This window comes from Juglans microcarpa x Juglans regia, chromosome 7D (assembly GCF_004785595.1).
Source record: "Juglans microcarpa x Juglans regia isolate MS1-56 chromosome 7D, Jm3101_v1.0, whole genome shotgun sequence".
Lineage (NCBI taxonomy): Eukaryota > Viridiplantae > Streptophyta > Magnoliopsida > Fagales > Juglandaceae > Juglans > Juglans microcarpa x Juglans regia.
The window spans coordinates 2,172,961-2,192,993 of NC_054606.1; the positions used below are offsets into that span (position 1 = coordinate 2,172,961).

A 20,033-nucleotide genomic window follows, 5' to 3' on the forward strand; every position below is an offset into this window, starting at 1 on the left:
TGTCTGGTAGGTAAAATGTGCAAAGAGTATTTTTCTCTTAAAAATACAAAAACAAGCGCACACAATCCATGCCATTTTCTTCGTGATCTTGATTCTTGACATTTTAAATTACCTATACTGAAGAAACAAATTGCTAAACGATGTAAAAATTCCCCTTTGTTGCCTCATCCTTTATGTACTTCTTAGTTCTTACCCCCATGTGAACAATTTTCTTACTCTAGCCTATGTACTTGCTACACCAAAGTCAACACATTTCGTCTCCCACAATCCGCCATTCTCATAGGCGCTTGAGGGTCATCCCAGCAGAATATAAACAAATCACATTAATATAGAAACAACCATGCAAAGACCCCACAACCCAATAAATTGAGTCATCATTGGAGCTGAGTGGAGCCCGCCACGTTTCTTTGCTAAATAGCTAGCAAAATATATATACAATAATATAATAAAACAAAATGAAGGACAAATAAATGGATCTGTATTCCGAGTAGAACAAATAAAACACAATCCTTCTGGAGTCTAGCAAGACCAGACCATTGTTTTTACCTCACAAACCCCAAGTCCGTGGACCTGGCACGTGCCTGCATCACTTGCTTCACTGATTCTAATAGTTTAACCAAACTTGGATTTAATAGTGAATCTCCATGCTCTCATGGCGGAGATGACGAGAGGTTAAGCACGTGTTGCTGGTCTTTCGGAAAACCAAAATCCCCAAAGAGACCCTGAAACATGAAAGGGAAACAGGAAAGTGTCAGGCAATCTTGTGTATCTGACCAATATAAACTCTCCCGCAGAGCCGGCACCCAAACCGCATGCACCCCTCCGAAAAGAATAGATAAAGACAGAAAAAGGAACTGATGACATATCTTGCTATGAAATCCTGGCAAAAGAATCAAAACCCATCAAATGATTAATGTATCTAGCTACATCTTTTATCACAAAAGAATCGGGACCCATCCTCCTGTAGTTACTTGGTAGATAAATTGAAACGAAAATAAACACAGTCCGCTGAATTCAAATATTGATCCTTGATTGAACTTTTGTGATATTATTTGCCGTAGGATGGTCCAAAAAACTCGTCAAACCAAGCTTTTGTACACCATCAAACGGGTAAGGCATTAACATGCAGTGCCAGCTCCAACTTATAGATTATTTAATTTATCTCATGGATGATAATGAAAGAGATGTAATTTGACACCAAAAATAAATAAATAAACTTTTTTTTTTTAATGCCAGGGAACTCCAAAACCGTGCAAATGCAACATATCCTTTACCAAGATGTAAAGCCAGACTGAGGAAATGTTAAGACATACCATGGCATCATTGATTGCATAAGCCACACAGTAGTGCTCCTGAAAATCAGCAATTTGGAATAAATATCAAAACAATAGCAGAAAATAATAATACTGACACTGGCAACCAGGTAGGTAGCATGGATCACTCAACTAACATGGCCGTAACCCAAAACAACTGGACTGTTGGTTACCACCAGTCCCACAAACTTTGAACACACTGGCCTCACAACTAACTCTCTCTCTCTCTCTGGGCCAATTCTATCTGTTCCAGGCCCACCCACTTCATTCAGTTCCTACACAGAATCTTGGCTGCCTCTCTCTTTAATAATAAAGATCGGGTTGACTTGCCTGCATCATGTGCCACTCTTCAAATTCATCGAACAATTCCAGCCGTTCAATCCTGATCAATAGACATCAAAGATGAGCATCTTCCAGGAATATTTCAGAAAGAATGGAGATTCTCAATTGAAGCGTAGAAAAAAGAATAGAAGGAATGATAGGCAAAAAAGAGGGGAAAGAAGAGTCCTTTACATCCTACAAGAAACAAAAAACATAAGAGCATTTTTTTATACAAGGCACAAAAAATTTAAGGACCTCGTAAAGAAGTGATTCAATTATCCCAAAAATATAGGATACGGGTACAACTCTAATAATTATCAAATCAAAGAGATTAGAGAACAGCTAAAAGCAGGAAAAAAAAAAAAAGTTCCTAAAGGAGGCTGGTAGCAGAGATTTTCCTTTCCACTATAGGACTCATTCACCAGTAGATATGGCACATAGAAGCACAGGCATTAATTAACTGAATCAAAAGTTTCAAGATTCTACCTTCGAGGATACTCACATTAGAAATATTTATCCCTTCGCTCGAGAATAACAACTTAGATTCAATGAAAAGTTTACGATTACACACAACTCTTGCTTACAAAATTGTAAAGGTGGGTGTGTTTTACAGTGATTATTTACTCACAAACTGACGTCCCAAGAATTGCAAATTGAGCAAATATGAACAAATTTTATTTACGTACATTAACATATGACGTCTGTAATTAGACAATAGAAGCATGACTTACAGATTCTAGCTAACACATCCAAGCTACACTTCTATGAGAGTGGCAGACAGATATCTTTTCTTTCTATAAGTGCAGATAAATCTTCTCAGGATGTTTTATCAAGAAAACAGAATTCTAGCTGAGATATTATAAGAATATGTGAATAATATATGCCAACTATCCATAACCTAACTATAATGGGTCACTCCCCACATCCGGCCCCACCCCTGCATCAAGAATGAACAACTTCATAATCTCACAAGATTTATGGAGTAAATACCTTCGTCTTTCTTGAGCTTCAATAAAATCACTATAAATTCTCAGCATGTCCCAAGCAGCTGCCCTCTGATATCCACATACAAACTATTAGCATTAATACAACAGAGAAAAGAAATATTTGTAATCATAAAACACCAAGAGAGAGAGAGACAGAGGATCGATTCACTGACATAAGGAAAAAAATGCAAGATATTAATCCTCAACAGATAATGTTAACAAAAAAAAAAAAAAACTGAAAGAAAGCCCAAATTTGAATGAACTTCAGTAAACCCAAAATTTTGGCAACATCTAAAACTAAAAGAACTGAAAGCCTTTGGGGAAAAATCAATGGTAAATAAAGAGGCATATATAGGGCTACTATTATAAAAGATTTGTGCAAAATATATATATATTTTTTTATAAGTAAGAGTAAATTTATTGATACGAATGAAATAGGCATAATCCGTGTACAAAGGAAGTATACAAAAGATCACCTAAATACATTCTAAGATCAGGAAATTAAAGACAAGAAGTCATGCACATTGTTTCCATTAAGAACAATGGCCGAAAATCAAAGCATTAAAGTGTGTACAAAAAAATTATGAAGCTCAACCATTGTATGCTCTCTATCTTCAAAACACCACTCATTTCTTTCTGACCAGATACACCACATGATACACAACGGAATCATCTTCCACACTGCTGCCACCTGAGGACTACCTTGAAGCTCCTTCCAGCAGGCCAATAAGTCCACCACCCTCAGAGGCATTACCCAGGCGACGCCGACTCTTCTGAAAATTTCATCCCACAGCACCCTAATTACCTCACAATGCAATAGTAAGTGGTCCACAGATTCCCCATTCTTTTCACACAAATAGCACCAATCCATCACGATGCAATCCCTCTTCCTCAAATTGTCCGTGATCAAAATCTTCCCAAGAGCCATAGTTCATACAAAGAATGCCACTTTAGAAGGCACACGAGACCTCCAAATATTCTTTTACGGGAAATAAACATTAGCTTGTGATCTCAATAATTTGTAGTACGTCTTGACTGTACACTTCTTGCTACCATTAGACCTTCATTGCATCTTATCCCCCTGAGCAATGGTGTTCCCTGTGGAGTATATCAAGCTGAAAAAATCTGAAACGGAGGGTAACTCTCAATCATGGATATCCCGAATGAAGAGGATATTCCACTGGGGAGGGCCATGAGATGATATCCGCACATCCGCCACAGTAGCATCCTTGTTAGCTACAATACAATAGAGAGCTGGAAAAACTGTGTTAAGAGTGCAATCCCCACACCAAACATCATGCCAGAACCTAATTTTGGTACCCTCACCAACCACGAAACGAACGTGACTTACAAAGCTCGTCCATCCCTTCCTAATATTCCATAAGCCCACACCGTACCCCCCCCCCCCCCCCTCCACTTCATTGGAACATCATCCCCCCCAAGCGCTTCTATGTCTACAGTCAATAATTTCCTTCCACAACGACTCCCCCTCCAAGTGATACCTCCATAACCATTTTCCCAACAAAACTTTATTAAAAGTTCTCAAGTTGCACACTCCCAGACCCCCATACGAGATTAGGATACAAACTTTATCCCAATGCACAAGATGGAATTTCTTCTCCTCCCCCACTCACCCCATAAGAAGGCCCGGAATAATTTCTCAATCTTGTTCGCCACCCCTACAAGCAAAGGAAACAAGGATAAAAAATAGGTGGGAAGATTTGTTAAGGTACTCTTTAGAAATGTGAGGCGACCCCCTTTCGATAAATACATCATTTTCCAACCAGCCAACCTTTTCTCTATTTTTTACACAACCCTGTCCCAAATAGCTCTAGCCTTAAAAGTTGCCTCAAACGGAAGGCCCAAATATTTGATAGGCAACGAGGACACTTTACAATCCAAGAGGCTTGCCAAGCTATTGATACTGGGCACCACACCCACCGCAACCATCTCGGACTTACTCAAATTCACCTTAAGCCCCGACACGGCTTCAAAGCATAATAAGAGTGCTCATAGAGATGGGATTTGGCCATGATCAGCTTCACAAAACAGAAGAGTATCGTCTGCAAACAAGAGATGTGAAATTAAGATAGAGCCATTAATACCATCACCTATAGAAAATCCTGAAAGAAAGCCACCTCCAGCAGCCGCCTTTACCATCCGACCAAGTGCCTCCGTGACTATAACACCGAGCGGAGGAAATACAATGTTGAACTCAATAAATCCACCTATCACCAAAGCCATACCTCCCTAGCAAGTATATAAGAAAATCTCAATTCATACGATCATAAGCCTTTTCCATATCGAGCTTGCATAGAATACTAGGAACTCCCTCCCGCAGCCTATAATCCAAGCACTCATTGGCAATAAGGACCGAGTCTAGGATTTGTCTCCTCCAAACAAACGCATTTTGAGGCTTTGAAATAATTTTTTCCAATACTAGGCTTAGTCGGTTGGCAAGAACCTTAGAAACAATCTTGTATACTCTACCCACAAGGCTGATGGGACGGAACTCCTCAATTGTCGTAGCCCTATGTTTTTGCTAACCACATATTTTCAAACTTAAAATACCGGCGTCCCCCATGGATTCCCCCGCAATCTAACAAGATAGGAAAGTGATCCGAGCAGATACGGGAAAGCATCTTCTGACACAATTCCGGAAAATGGGCCTCCCACGAAGGAGGAACAAGAAATCTATTCAATCTCGACCAACCCCGACTATTAGACCAAGTGAACTCGCCACCAACCATGGGGAGATCCATAAGATCTAGATCAAAAATGAATTCCGAGAACTCCTCCATGGCTAAGGAGGTTTCATGATTCCCCGATCGTTCGCTAGAAAAGTGAGTGATGTTGAAGTCTCCACCCATACACCACGACACCTCCCATAACCAATACAAACCCGCCAATTCCTCCCAATGCCTTCTCCTATCTCTATCCATGTTAGGCTCATAAATGCCTACAAAAGTCCACTCCCACCCATCTATCAAATTTTTAAAATGGCTAGCAATTGAAAAAATACCAACGCACTCCTCTTCCGCCTCCACCACTCTTTTATCTCACATTAGGAAGATGCCACCCGATGCTCCTGACGAAGCCAAATATGACCAGCCCACATACGAAAACCCCCATAAGCTTCGTATAATTCTTCTATCAATGACCCGCACTTTTGTTTCTTGAAAACACACCACATCAACCTTTCATGATCGCAATAGAGATTTAATGTGAAGCCAGTTATTGCGATCATTAAGCCCCTGCATGTTCTAGGAGAGGATTTTAGGTTTCATGAACAATAGTGGCCCCCTCCCTTTCAATCTATCCCTTCCGCCACTTCCCTCCTTTGCTTCATAATTAATAGAACATTTGAGCCTTTTAAGTTCTCTATCTCTGTTTGTGGCAGACTTTGATCTACTAGCTTCAATGGCCACAAGAAGAGCTCTGAATTGTTCTTCAAATCCTATGCAAGAGACCCCAACGCAAGCTTGCATCTCCTCAACCTTCTTAAACACCCATTCCGAGATGAACCTTTATGTGTTGGGGCTAGGAAGGAGCATGCATATTGGGTCAACATCCCCCCCCCCCATCGAAACAGATCCATTCCCAAACAGCCAGCTGCAAATCCCCACCTTTTGAACCCCCCCCCCCCAAAAGGGGACACCTCACTTCTCATGTTGGCCCCACCATTTTTCAGTGATATTTCCAAATCTAGTACGCCGGTGGGAGGATTTGAACCTACATCCCGAATCTGTACAACCTGAGAGGAGAGACACATTGCACCCCTTTGACTAAAACTTCACCCTCCGACGGACTAGGCTTCTAAGAGAACATCGTGGATGCACCCACGAACACCATCACGTGGTTCTATGCAAGTTCCGAGGGCAGGGATGTGCCGTCGACCACTTCAGGATCACAGAGGCCATCGCAGTTGCAATATCCCTCATCGCCGACGTTTACTAAGGTTGTCACCGCCAACGTTGTCGCCGACGATAGATCGACCACCGTCGACGGGGATGAGCCTGCATCGGCGACGGTGGCTCGAACCCTGTCACCGAAGGCCCAGCTCCCCCCTGTTCTTTCTTCCTCCATACTAGGCCTGTGTGTTGAAAGAGTGTAAGCCTCCCCATGGGCTGAGGCCCAACAACTGGGCCCAGAGCCCTTTCCTTACTCTTTAGCTGACCTCCAGAATTAAAACCGTTAAGCCCATTATCCCCGCCCTGATCCATTGCACTTGAGCCCATAAATCCAGAGCCCTGGCCCAAACCCAGCTGTTGAACCCCCTTCCCATTAATGCACCATTTAATCCAATTTAAGTTATTGGTCAAAACTCCCAACTGTTTCTCCATTTCAGACACAACCTGAAGAAGAATTTCCTCATTCAGACCCATCACGACCCTGCCACCCCCCTTACGTCTCTGACCACCTTCCGTAGAGGTAATGCCCTCTGACCACGGCATGCCTTCCCTCTTTGATTTCGTTAGGAGTGGCAATACATGACACGACCCGTTAACCCGACACGACCCGTTAACCCAACACGAACACGACACGATTAAAGCAGATTAGGGTTTGGCCTTAACGAGTTCGAGTCAAAACGGGTTGACCCGTTAATACACGATTGCTTAACAAGTTGATAACGGGTCAACCGTTATGACCCGTTAAGAAATTTAAAGTTACAATTATACCCTTATACCTAAAAATAAAATTATTGGGATTTTAATTTTGATATATTTATTGTTTGGATTGTAATTTTGGACTTGTAGTTAGTTTTATATTTTTTTATAGATATTGTGATTTTAACATTTATATAAAATTATGTTAAACTTAATTAGGTCAAACGGGTTAATTGCGGGTTTGTTCAACCAATTTACATAAACAGGTCAAAACGGGTTGACACGACATGACCCGTTATGTTAGTGGGTCGTGTTAAAGTTTGAGATTTTGACACAATAAGCTTAATGGATCGGGTTAAGATTGACCCATATAATATAATATACATTTCTTGACACAATACGGACACTACCCGTTAACACAATTTGACAATCCTGCATTTTGCATCTTGAGGCCTCTTCATCTATCCTTGAAGCACCTCCATGTACAATCGAGAATGCGACGTATACACCGTCGTCATTGGTGGAGACAGCCGTGAAGGTCCACGTTCACTTCCAGCTTCCTTCAGCACCTCTGCTATTTTCCTCCACTCCATCCCTTTCTTGTCCCCTGGAATGAAGAAAAAGCTCCGACGATCTCCCCCACTGTACTCCACTAGGGCCATGAAAATGCCTCTGAAGTTGGAGCATCACTGGGCGATATATCCTCTGTCCCCTTCTCGGTAAGCAGAGTAGAACTCCTTCCTCCCCATCTTCAGACTCTCCTCCAAAGCTTTAGAGAACCATCGGGCGGTCACTAGCCCCAAACTCATCACTTTTACAACTTTCCAACCTTTCTCAGTCAATATTACACGGCGTCCATTCCTCACCACCTCAAACAGTTTGGATTCTCTCTATGTCCTTCAAAAAACCCATCCTAAACACACCACCCCCGAGCTCCGTCATAAAGCAGTCACAAGCCACCCAATCTCAATGAGAAGCAACTCTTGTAGTTCCATGGTTCAAAGCATTACCCAGCGAAAGAATGGTTTGCATGATTCTTTTCAACTTGACTGAATTTCTGATCTCTTCAGATGCAAAATTGACAATGTTCAAATTATTTCTAAGGTCAGAAACCTGAGCACAAAATTGTATCTTAAAGGAGAAAACTCTCAACTTTGATTCTACCCATGGTACTTTCATCAATTCTAAAAAGAACTATCAGGAAACAAGCAAGTCAGTTATTCAGAGCGTGGTGGAAAAAGACAGAACTAAGATATTTATGAAGTTCATGATAATTCAAATATTAATATGAAAAAAAATATATCAATACAGATAACCATCTGCAGTATAATACAGATAACCATCAATACAAATAAAATTTAAGATTAGAACAGATAACCATCTGCAGTATTGATAACAGCATCTGGATTGGATCAGATTTGGAAGAATCTTAATCCTCATCCAACCACTTACACTGACAATCTTGCTGGCTAGATGACTTCTCTATTGTCATTTAAAAGGGTTGCTCACTTATTGAACGTTAAGTGTCTTCATCCATAATGCATCAATATTGTTTTTAAGTAATCAATACAAAACAATTATATAGGAAGAAGACATTTTTATTGTCAACTGCACCAAATTAGATGATATACCTGCCATCCTTGATCAAGAAAGAGTTTTTCCTTAGCAAGTAAAGTCGGTGTAGCATTAATTCCTAGGAGTGCACAGCCTCTACTCTGAAATAAAGAAGCAACAAAGGATCTTATACAGATGAAACTTTTTGTATGAATAAAATTTTCATGACACTAGTTGGTGTCGTAATTTCATCTGATAGATTAAACCTTTAGGGAATAGCTTAGAAATAGATACACATGCCATGAAGTGTAAACTCATCAATACAAACATAGTCTTCAAATTAAGGAATCCTTGCCTTAACTCTCATCTTCTCTGGGGAAGATTTATCAACCCCCCCTCCCCAATTCACGAGTCTATTCATTTCAGATGTAGTGAAAATTACAACATCTCAGGGTGGAAAAAAATACAAGTTCACAAGTCAAGCTCATCTTTCAAAATTCCCACTCTCTGCACAACGCACTAACTCCAACAAAAAAAGTCCCTACACATTGTCTTCCCAATGTCTCTTATACCTCTTTCTAGAATTCCTCAAAAAGAATCTCTATATGCCATTGTATATATAACAGTTGCAACATGAATATTAATTCATAATTGTGTAAGTGTTTGCGTCTGATACAATGGCATGAACCACTCACTAAAGTCCACTAGAAGAAACAAATGAAGAAAAATAAGTTAAGAAAGGAAGAGACTGAGTATAAAAAAATGAATTAGTTTACAGCTCTGTTTCAGTCAGAAACTAGGACACTGGTTTACCAGATATCAGAAAATGTTACAATGTGGAGTAATTGATGATCCAAAATGTTTAAACAAGCATCCTTCGAACTTTTTGCCTCCAACATCATAATTTTTCTGGCAAGTATTACCATCCTGTCTATCCTGCTCCGGAATATATATTTCTTTGTCAACGGTGGCATTGGAGAGAATATTTGTAATTTATTAACACAATTGTAAGCAGCAAATCTTGATCACGTACACACAGCCAAAGAAAGTTCCACGAATCAGTTATTACTCTCTCAAGAATATCCCTACACTCTCCTTACCTATAACGTGCCCGAAATGAATGAAACTTATAACCTATCATAGTGCTTCTCTGGTATTTCAGGATTCTGACTTGTTCAGTGTAAAGGTTGGTGAATGAAATTATAAGTTTGCCCATGAGAAGTGGTGTGTATTAGTTATTATTTTGCATGAAATTTTTCCGTACACATGCGATATTTTCTCTCTGTACTCCTGCGATATTCTTGTAGAGGATTTCTTAGTTGATGCCATGGAGGTAATGGCGTAAGGTTGTTCTATGGTGGTTAATGTTAGTTGTTTTAGTCTGTCATTTCAGTGGTTGCAATGGTGTCTTGCAGAGAAGTTATCATTGATCACAAGACTTTCGCATTTAAGAAGGAAAATGCGAAGTGGTGGAGGATCACTGTGAAGTATATTTCTATTGACCATGAAGCTCTTTGTTGGTTGGCTTCAGTGGTGAAGGAATGCGTGGTTTCAGTGGGTTCTTTTGAGTTTCTCAGAACCCGTAGAAAAGGGAACTAGGTCCTTCTGGTACAGAGGGGTCAAAACTATCATGGCAGGTTTTTTTCCCTTTCAGAGTTTGGCCACGAGAAGAAGAGAGGGTTGTTAGTGGTGTCGAAAGGATAGAAGGGGGAGGGCTGGAGGAATTTCGGCAATACCTTGAAGAAACTTGCCTCATTCTCTAGTGTGTGCGAAGAAAATCATGATAGAGGAGGCTTGGGAGGGTGGGAACAGGCAGGGAGGTCGACGGAGCATGGCAAAGGAGGTGGTCCTCCACGGCTGCTCTCACCAGCGTCGATGGAGCTTCATGCAGCTACACGGCCTTACAGTGAGGTACTCCTAGGGCAGAAAGTACCACCTCGAGCCACGAAGCCTGTAGAGAAGGTAGGCCTACCAAGTTCAGAAGGCCTTTCCATTTCGGAGGAGGCACAATGTTGTGTGGGGGTGGTAGGGAAGGGGGGGTCTAAATGAGGAATGGTTGATGCAGACATTGGCTGAAATGGAAAGTAAAGTCAAGAGTCCGTGGGATTATATCAGGGGGATGAAACGGTGTGTTAAGGGGAATGTTGTGTGGGGGTGGTAGGGAAGGGGGGGTCTAAATGAGGAATGGTTGATGCAGACATTGGCTGAAATGGAAAGTAAAGTCGAGAGTCTGTGGGATTATATCAGGGGGATGAAACGGTGTGTTAAGGGGAAGGGTGTTATGCAGTTGGGCCAGGGCTTGGGTCAGGGGAAAAGGACGGGAGATACAAAGGAGGCTGCTCAAGCAGGGCCGTTTACGGAGTATGGGCCAAGGGGCTTAGGCCAAAAAGTCTGGGGGGCAAAGAACCGGGTTTCGGCCAATATTTTGGTCCCGAGACTTTGCAGTTCCTCCACGGCGCCGATATGTCAGACCCAGCTCCGGCACATAACCCACCGATGGCCGCCAACGACCATCTTGGTGGGCTGCCGCAGTCACATCGGCCAGGAGGATGGGGCTGTTTCTGATGATCGGCAGGAGAATGGGGCTATTTCTGGGGTAGAGTTTGAAGGGGAACTCAGGGAGCTTTCAACGACACCCAGTTGCCCAGCGACGGAGGTACCCACGATGGAGCTCATCCCATGGGTGGGTGACCAGCCCCTCTCAGGTGGCAAGGCAGTGGGTGGCTCGGGGAGTTCAACAAAGGTGTTGTCTGCTAGGGTGCAGTTGAGGTGCAGGGAGGATGGGCTGTCTATTGGCTCACAGAAGGGTGACGGTGATACAGTGCAGTCAGGTGGCTTCTCAGAGGGTCTTCAGATGGTTGTCTGTGAGAAAGGGGGCAACAAAGGTGAGCCGGGTAGTCCTACCCCATTATGTGCCATTCCACCAGTTCCCACATCCTCGAATTGGGTGCTGAAAAAGGTGGTGGAGTTGCAGGGGTTTGTGGGGAATCCTGTGAAGGTTTTGAAGAGCAATTCAAGGCCCTTTAAGTTGCTATAGAAGCAGGTAGACCATCGGCGCTGAAGACAGTAGCTAAAAATGATAGAGAGCTAAAAAGATTGACTTGTTCTATTAATTATGATAACAAGGAGAGTAGTAGTGGGAGGGAAAGGTTGAAGGGGCGGGGGAGTTATTTATTTTTTCAAGCCTAGAATCTTATCATGGAACGTTAGGGGGATCGACGATGTTAACAAGCGACTTCACATTAGATCCCTCATACGCAATTGGAAAGTTGATATTGTATGTCTTCAAGAGACTAAGTTGTGCTATGTCGACAAAAATATTATTCGAAGCCTATGGGGATGTTCTTGTGTGGGGTGGAGTTATTTAGCTTCACTGGGAGCTTCAGAAGGGGTGTTGCTGATGTGGGATATGAGAGTGGTGGAGTTAGTAGAGGACTGTATTGGGAATTATTTTGTGGCTGGTCTTTCAAGAACATTGAAAATGGGTGGAGGTGGGCTCTTGTGGGTGTGTATGGTCCTAATGCAGTATGAGAAATGAGCTCTTTGTGGGAGGAATCGGCGGGTATGCATTATTTATGGGATTTACCTTAGGTTGTGTGCAAGGACTTTAATGTTGTACGTTTCCCGTGCGAGAGGGAGGGGCTACTTATTTGACAAGGTCAATGGAAGAATTCTCGGAGCTGATTGGGGGCGTTTTACGAGGCTGAATGGTCGAGGGGGGTCAAGGTTGGACAGATTCCTAGTTTCTACTTCTTGGGAGACACATTATCCAGACCTAAACCAGAAGAGATTGTCACGTATATGCTCTGATCATTTTCTCATCTTATTAGATTGTGGGGGCATTCATGGAGGTAGGCGATACTTCAAATTTGAGAATAAGCTGCTGCAAACGGTTGGATTTGTGGAAAGGGTGCAGGATTGGTGGGCTTCTTATTCTTTTCATGGTACCCCCAGTTTTATTGTGGCTGGTAAACTCAAAACCCTTAAGCTGGACTTAAAGAAGTGGAACATGGAGGTGTTTAGACTCACGGATGAGCAAAAAAGGCTACTTTGGAATGAACTGCATTCCTTAGAAGATGGGGTGGTAACAGAGGAGTCCGTGTTGAGAAATATTGAGGTGGTGTTGGAGTTAGAGAATGTGGTGTTGTTGGAAGAAATTTCTTGGAGACAAAAATCTAGGATGACATGGCTGAAGGAGGGCGACAGATGCACTAAGTTCTTCCACAAAATAGCAAACTCTCACATGCGTAATAATGTGATTGATGTGATTCTATCAGGTAATACGGTATACCAATCCCCGGAGGCTATACAAGACCATATTGTGAATTATTATGAAGACCTCCTCGAAGAGACTGTGGTGTGACGTCCTAAACTGGATGGGCTGTTTTTTTATCAACTAGATGTTAGTGCAGCTAAATGGTTAGAGAGACCGTTTGAGGAAGCTAAAGTGCCACAAGTAGTGAGTGGTATGTGCAAAGATAAAGCCTCAGGTCTGGATGGATTTTCCTTGGCAAGAGTGCTGGGACATAGTAAAGGATAATGTGAGGCGGGTTTTTCATGAGTTTCATCTTTGTCATAAGTTTGAGAAGTTCCTTAATGCTACCTTCATTGCCCTTATCCCAAAGATAGTGGGGGCCATTGAGTTGAAAGATTTTCGTCATATTAGTTTGGTTGGCGGGATTTATAAGATCATTTCAAAGGTGTTAGCTAATCGTAGGTGATGGAAAAAATTATTTCCAAGTCTCAAAATGCTTTTGTAAGAGGTAGGCAAATCTTGGACTCCGTTTTAATTGCAAATGAGTGTTTGGACAGCCGGTTGAGGGATGGCATTCTGGGAGTCCTTTGCAAGCTGGGTATGGAAAAGGCATATGACCACATATGATGAGATTTTTTGCTATATATGTTAAGAAGATGTGGCTTAAAGGATAGGTGGTGTGGATGGATCAAACATTGTGTTTCGACCGCTCGGTTTTCCGTATTAGTTAATGGCCAACCTTGTGGGTTTTTTCAAAGCTCGAGGGGTTTAAGACAAGGGGATCTGCTATCTCCTTTTCTCTTTGTTGTAGTTATGGAGGTCCTGAGTCGCATGGTGGAGGTTGCTGTCAGGGGGGATTTTCTTGCCTGCTTCGCAGTGGGTAACGTTAATAATGAAGCTTTATCCATCTCCCATTTATTATTTGCGGGTGATACTCTAATTCTTTGTGATGCAGACAACGGACAAATTCAAGTTGTAAGGGCTGTTCTATTGAGCTTCGAAGCTGTTTCGGGACTTAAGGTGAATTTGGGTAAGTCAAAATTGGTCCCGATAGGGGAGATGGCGAATATCAACCTCCTAGCTGAGTTGTTGGGATGCAAAGTGGCTACTCTCCCTATGAAATACCTCGGACTCCCTTTGAGAGCTATTTTTAAAGCAAAAAATATTTGGGACAAAGTTGTAGAGAAGGTAGAGAAAAGGTTGTCGGGCTAGAAGTGGCTTTATCTTTCAAAATGAAGGAGAGTAACTCTCATCCAAAGTACCATTTTCAATCTCCCAACGTACTTTCTTTCCTTATTTCCTTTACCGGTGGGGATGGCCAATCGGATTGAAAAGCCTCTTTGTTGGGAGGCATGGGTGAGGAAAATAAATTTCATCTTGTGAATTGGCAAAAAGTGTGCATTCCGAAGAAGTTGGGAGGTTTGGGGGTGCGTAACTTGATCATTTTTAATAAAGCCTTACTAGGAAAGTGGTTGTGGAGATTTCAATTGGAGGGGACTTCGTTGTGGAGAATGGTCGTGGGTCGCAAGTATGGTTGTGAATGGGAGGGTTGGTGTTCCAAGGAGGGTAGGGGGTCGTATGGTGTGAGTCTTTGAAAATTTATTAGAAAGGGGTGGAATGTGTTTGCAACACATATTAACTTTTGAGGTCGGAGAGGGTACAAGAATTAGGTTCTGGTTTGATGAATGGTGTGGTGAGAGTGCTAGGTATTTGGAGAATTCATGTGCCTCCCAAAGTTGCTTTTTTTACTTGGACAGCAGCTCTAGGAAAGATTTTGATGGCCGACAACTTAAGGAAACGGGGGATGATCGTAATGGAGTGGTGTTATATGTGTAAGAACAATGGAAAATCAATTGACCATCTTCTTCTACATTGCGAGGTGGCAAGGGAGTTATGGGATGGCCTACTTAGTAGAGCTAGGCTGTCCTGGGTTATCCCAAGAGTGTAGCGGAGCTCTTAGCATGCTGGAATAGGCATCATCAGAGTTCTCAACTGGCTGCGACGTGGAGGATGGCTCTTTTGTGCTTATTGTGGTGTATATGGATGGAAAGAAATGAGAGATGCTTCAACAACAAGGAGAGAGCTAGGGGGAATTATGGAATTTTTGTATACTTTCTTTGGTTCAATGGCTTTCTGCTATAGTTTTAAAGGGAGGGAATGTTCATGAGTTTTTGCTCTCTTTTCAGCTTTCCAGTATGTAACTAGGTGTCTATTTTGTATACTTTCTGTGTACATGGGCTTTCCCTAGTTTTATTCGATCAATAAAATTTCTTACTTATCAAAAAGAAAAAAAAAGTTTGCCCATGATAATCAATCCTAGGGTGTGCTCACTTATGTATTTCTCAACTCTCTTTTTTTCTCATTCTATGTTGTGCATCCGTTTGGGCATCTTTCACTCACATTGCATCCTCTGGGTTCCCTATATCTTTCCCGTCGCCAAAGGGATCAAACGTCATTAGGGCTCAAATGAATCCACTTCCAAAGGTAGAAGAAAAACAAAAATTATTTCCATACCTCCAAATTTCTGATCATTTGCTGCCCAAAGGCATCATCTGGATGGATCTATAAGGAAAAAAACAAGAGAAACTGTACATGAGGAAATATTTTCATACTACTTCAAGCAACCACATGATAATACAATCCCAGATAGCAGCCGAAAGACCTGGGAGTGTAAAGAAAGAACAGCAATCAACAGACAGAAGAACAAATGGTTCCAAGGTTTGTGAGGTGCAAACCTGCTCGTATAAGAAAAAAATTGCTGTAGAAAATGTTTTTGCAGCCCAGCCAACTATACCCTGGGATGAATCCGGATCCAAGTATATTAAAACGCATTCTGCAATTATAAATGTTGGCAGACTGATAACAAGATTAGAATGAAGCAACTTAATCATCCCTCAGCATGAATGCAAAATAACTAGATTTCACCAAGCCGTGAAGTGGGGAGAACCCCTCAAATTACAAAACAGAGCATATAATATCATAATTTATCTGTAAACAGAAACCGAATAAACCCCATAGCATGATAGTTCTCACTACAGTTAAAGAATGATGGAGCTTCAATGATTAAATGAACAAAACACAAGAAGATAAAAGAAAATAGCTAGAGCATGTAGCAGTTATTACTTTAGACTATAGGTAAATTCATAAGCCTTAAAAAGACATCAACTGCTAAAAAATTCCAAAGTGTATCAAGAACTAGAAATATATAACAAGAAAGAAAGAGAATTGTCTCCATCTGCATACCTGGGATCCATATCAGCCAGAGCTATGATATCATCTAATTTTTGTACATCACGCAAATCAATGGGAAGTAGCTTGTAGTGATCACTAAGCACTTCTCCTTTCTCTGAGAAGTAAGATATGAATAATTGGTTTAAGCAGAACACTTTAAGTATTTAATTGTATATGGCCAACAAAATCTGAAGATCTTAAGCTACAGATGTCAGATGCATTTACATGTGCAACCACAGAACAAGATCTTAAAAGAGAGTCTATAATTCATTTCCAACAAGCCTATCGCAAATGAGAAGTCACTGCAGCTTCCCACACTTAGTATCGATACATATAACAAACCAACTGGAAACTCCAACAACATATGTAAATTATGTCAGCTAATAGATGAGAAGTGCAAAATGAGTGAACACAATTTCTTCTGTGCTTTTTTAGGCTTGAGATCCAAGCCAAAAAATGCATCTTTACCACGGTTATACATAAAAGGAAAGGAAAAGTGCAATTAGGAGATTTAAAAATGGCTCAAAATTAAGTGAGAACGCAATCTAAGAATCCACAGCACTAATAACCATGGGACTTTACCTCGTGAGATCGATACTGCTCCACCAACTTTGTCCCTCAACTGACTGTAACTTTCAATAAGTGTCACCTTTTTACTGGTTACCTGACAAACAACGACCACGTAAATACTTATCCAAAGATGACCATGCAACTTCCTTGCGTGACATAAATAACCATAGTTAAATACATCAAGTTGTATGCAACAGTTCATTGCTTTTCAACAAATAACTTCCAGTCTAGTGAAGTGAAAGAAGAGTTTATCTGATTGTAATAGATAGGTTAACATGAATTTCTTCCACATTCTTTGTTCTCTTTAAAACTCAACCACAAATTAAGCAAGTGCCACCAAACCCATGGAGTAATTATGGATCATCAAATTTGCACCTCTTTAAAATCCAGTTCCACATATAGATATGGCGCTTTCCCTTCATCCTGCCACACACAAGAAAAAAAAACCAATCACTAGTTAGACACAAACCTTAATTAAACAAAAAAATTAATAAACTAAATAAAAACTTACAAAATAATTGTGCAAATCAATTGTAACAAGCACAGGCATACAGAAGGACAAAAAGGTATTAAGTTTCAAATATATTAGCAGGCACCTGCAACTGAAAAAATGTCGTATCAAAGCCAGCTCCAAGTGATAATATCTGCTTCTTTGTGTGACCTTGTCCATCCATATCTCCTTGACAATCGAGAAACTGATAGAGAAGCTTTCGAAAAGCAGCCCAACGGGCAAAGTAACCTTGGCATATGCAAAACCAAAAGTAATGAGATTTGCTGAATTGATAATAAAGCAAAAGAATAATCAGCAGCCAAAAATTATATACTTGATACTTTTTCAGCTACTAAATCATACCGCGATTAATAATGGGAGATCTCCTGACAGGCCTTCTTACAAATAACTGGATGTAGTCATCTTTCATGTACCCCTTCTTGACACATGACCTTTTATCATACAGGTAACGGTTAGTACTATTCTCCAGCGCTACATTCGTAAACAAGTATGATCTATTAAAACATCTAAAATCATGAGATTCCACACACAGACATCCATGTATGTACCGGATCGAGATTCTTTAGATTTTTCAGAGTAACCAGTTCCGAAAATCATAACCATTATTTTTAACTAAATGGTTTAGATTCTGTAACACATCCTAAAAAGACACGATGAATTTAGAAAGTTTACCGTAGAACTATCCTAAAAAAGAAAAAAAAAAATCTAAACCATATGAGTGTATTAATGTATAATAAAACAGTACTTGAGTCTCGAGTCATTGTTACCAATAGCTAGTGAGTTTCACGCCCAAGCAAGCTAGAAATCAGAATAGTACCCAGTTATACTCGAAAAAGGAAACATGTTGGACATTTTTCCTCGTTTTCTCGGAAACCAATCAGAAAGTAAGGAAAAATATGAAAAGTTTCATGAGAACCATAACTATGGGGTGAATATTCTTAGATATAGATGAAAACTAGAACGCAAATGTGAAAGAATTAGGAGTAAAATTAGGCTTAAAATCGAGAATGTAATTGAGAAATATGGGAAGAAAAGAAGAAACGGATGCGTGAGAAAGTGCGTGCGCACAGTTTACTGGCCGAAGCGTCGTCGTTTGTGGCTTGAACTGCTGCTGTGTTGCTATGCGCATCAGGCCCCGCCTTCGCCATGTTTTCTCCTCCTCTTCAGACGAAATTGGTTTCGGGTTCTATGAAATTGTGAGTCTGTGGCTCCACTCGCCACTCGGTCCGACCGGGTTCGTTTATTTTTCCTTTTCCTTTTTCAACAGTAGGAGAACGAATCAGTTTATTCTGATTTATGGAAAAGTCCCCCAATTATGAAAAGTATACATTTTATAGTGGGATTCGATCAATTTAAAAAAATACTTAAAAAAATTGTCATGTTTGAAATTTAGACGGAACTGAAATCAATTCGGTTCAATTTAATCTAAATCTAACATTTAAATACTTAACTCTTAAATTCTTAAATTCATCTCAACTTAAAATCTATTTATACATGAGATCCATAATTTTTTTCAACTCAACACATCTTTACACGCTGGATCCATAACTTTTTATAATTTTCTATAAATACATTTAAAATTATCTTAACATCTAAATATATCTAAACTCATCTTCAGTGGAGTTCACAAAACTCAATCTGTCATCTTAACTCATTATTATTTATAAAAAATTTAATTCATCTTAACTCAACTCAACATCAAAACAAGATCAAATAATATCATCATTCCCGATGGATAAAGACGATTTCGATATTAAAAAAGTGCCAGCAATAGTCAATCGAAAATTGTTCGTAACTCTTATTTATGATAAGAATAATTTTATTTAAAAATTTTTATATTACTCATTATTCATATTCACATGGCATACTTCAAGTTAAAAGATAAATTTTAAAACTTAAATATTATAAATTAAATTATATCATATAAATTTTGTGTAGTATAAATGTTTTTAAATATTACTATTATTTTGATAATTGTCATAGACAATAAAAGCATAAATATAAAAAAAGTACGTAGGGAGAAATTTATAAATAGTCAGTCTTCACATTTTTTATAAGCAAAGCAGCTTATTAATACTACGTAATCAATATGGGGGGGGGAAGGTCCCAACGAAAACATCGTTACAAGTGCAACGCGCAAAAAAAAAAAAAAAAAAATGACTACGAGATCCATTCCCTACGAGGAGTGAGCCATCGAAAATAACGATTTTTTATAGTTTTTTAGGTAGACTGTGATGTCCTGGCGTGTCGCAGTTTATTGTTGTGAGTTATTTAAATAAGATATTTCCTTCCTCGTCTTCAAAATGTTCAGTTAGAAAAAATGATAGGGTGCGGCTGCTACTATCACTTTTTAGAAAAAATTTTTATATTTTTTTAATATATTTAGATATTTTAAAAAAATAAAAAAAAAATATTAATATACTTAAAATTATTTCTTTAATTATTAAATAAAAATAAAATAAAATATTTGACCAGATGTTAAATAGAATAAACAAAATAAAAAGATAAAATAATTTTTTTCAAAATGATAACGTGGGTAGATAGACAACATCAATTGACCTGAGTCATCCGTAGACGGAACTCATCGCAGTGCGACGCGTGACTCCGATGAGTTGATAGTCTTGAGGAGGGGGTGAGATGGGTTACATAATAAATATGAAAAAGTTAAAGCTACTGGTACGATAC

At 40.0% G+C, this 20,033-nt stretch overlaps 1 protein-coding gene across 1 annotated transcript; it reads right to left on the reverse strand.

Moving 5' to 3' along the window:
- Nucleotides 1–315: 315 nt before the first annotated feature.
- Nucleotides 316–18,588, reverse strand: LOC121238499 (leucine carboxyl methyltransferase 1 homolog). The gene is made up of 13 exons (XM_041135391.1): nucleotides 18,417–18,588; nucleotides 17,691–17,779; nucleotides 17,434–17,576; nucleotides 17,213–17,260; nucleotides 16,850–16,931; nucleotides 16,280–16,382; nucleotides 15,772–15,892; nucleotides 15,551–15,598; nucleotides 8,859–8,942; nucleotides 2,625–2,689; nucleotides 1,644–1,695; nucleotides 1,314–1,352; nucleotides 316–722 (listed from the first exon to the last, which is right to left on the reverse strand). Exons 1-13 carry the CDS (start codon nucleotides 18,494–18,496, stop codon nucleotides 651–653), a joined length of 1,026 nt encoding a protein of 341 aa, XP_040991325.1. The 5' UTR covers nucleotides 18,497–18,588; the 3' UTR covers nucleotides 316–650.
- Nucleotides 18,589–20,033: the final 1,445 nt, after the last annotated feature.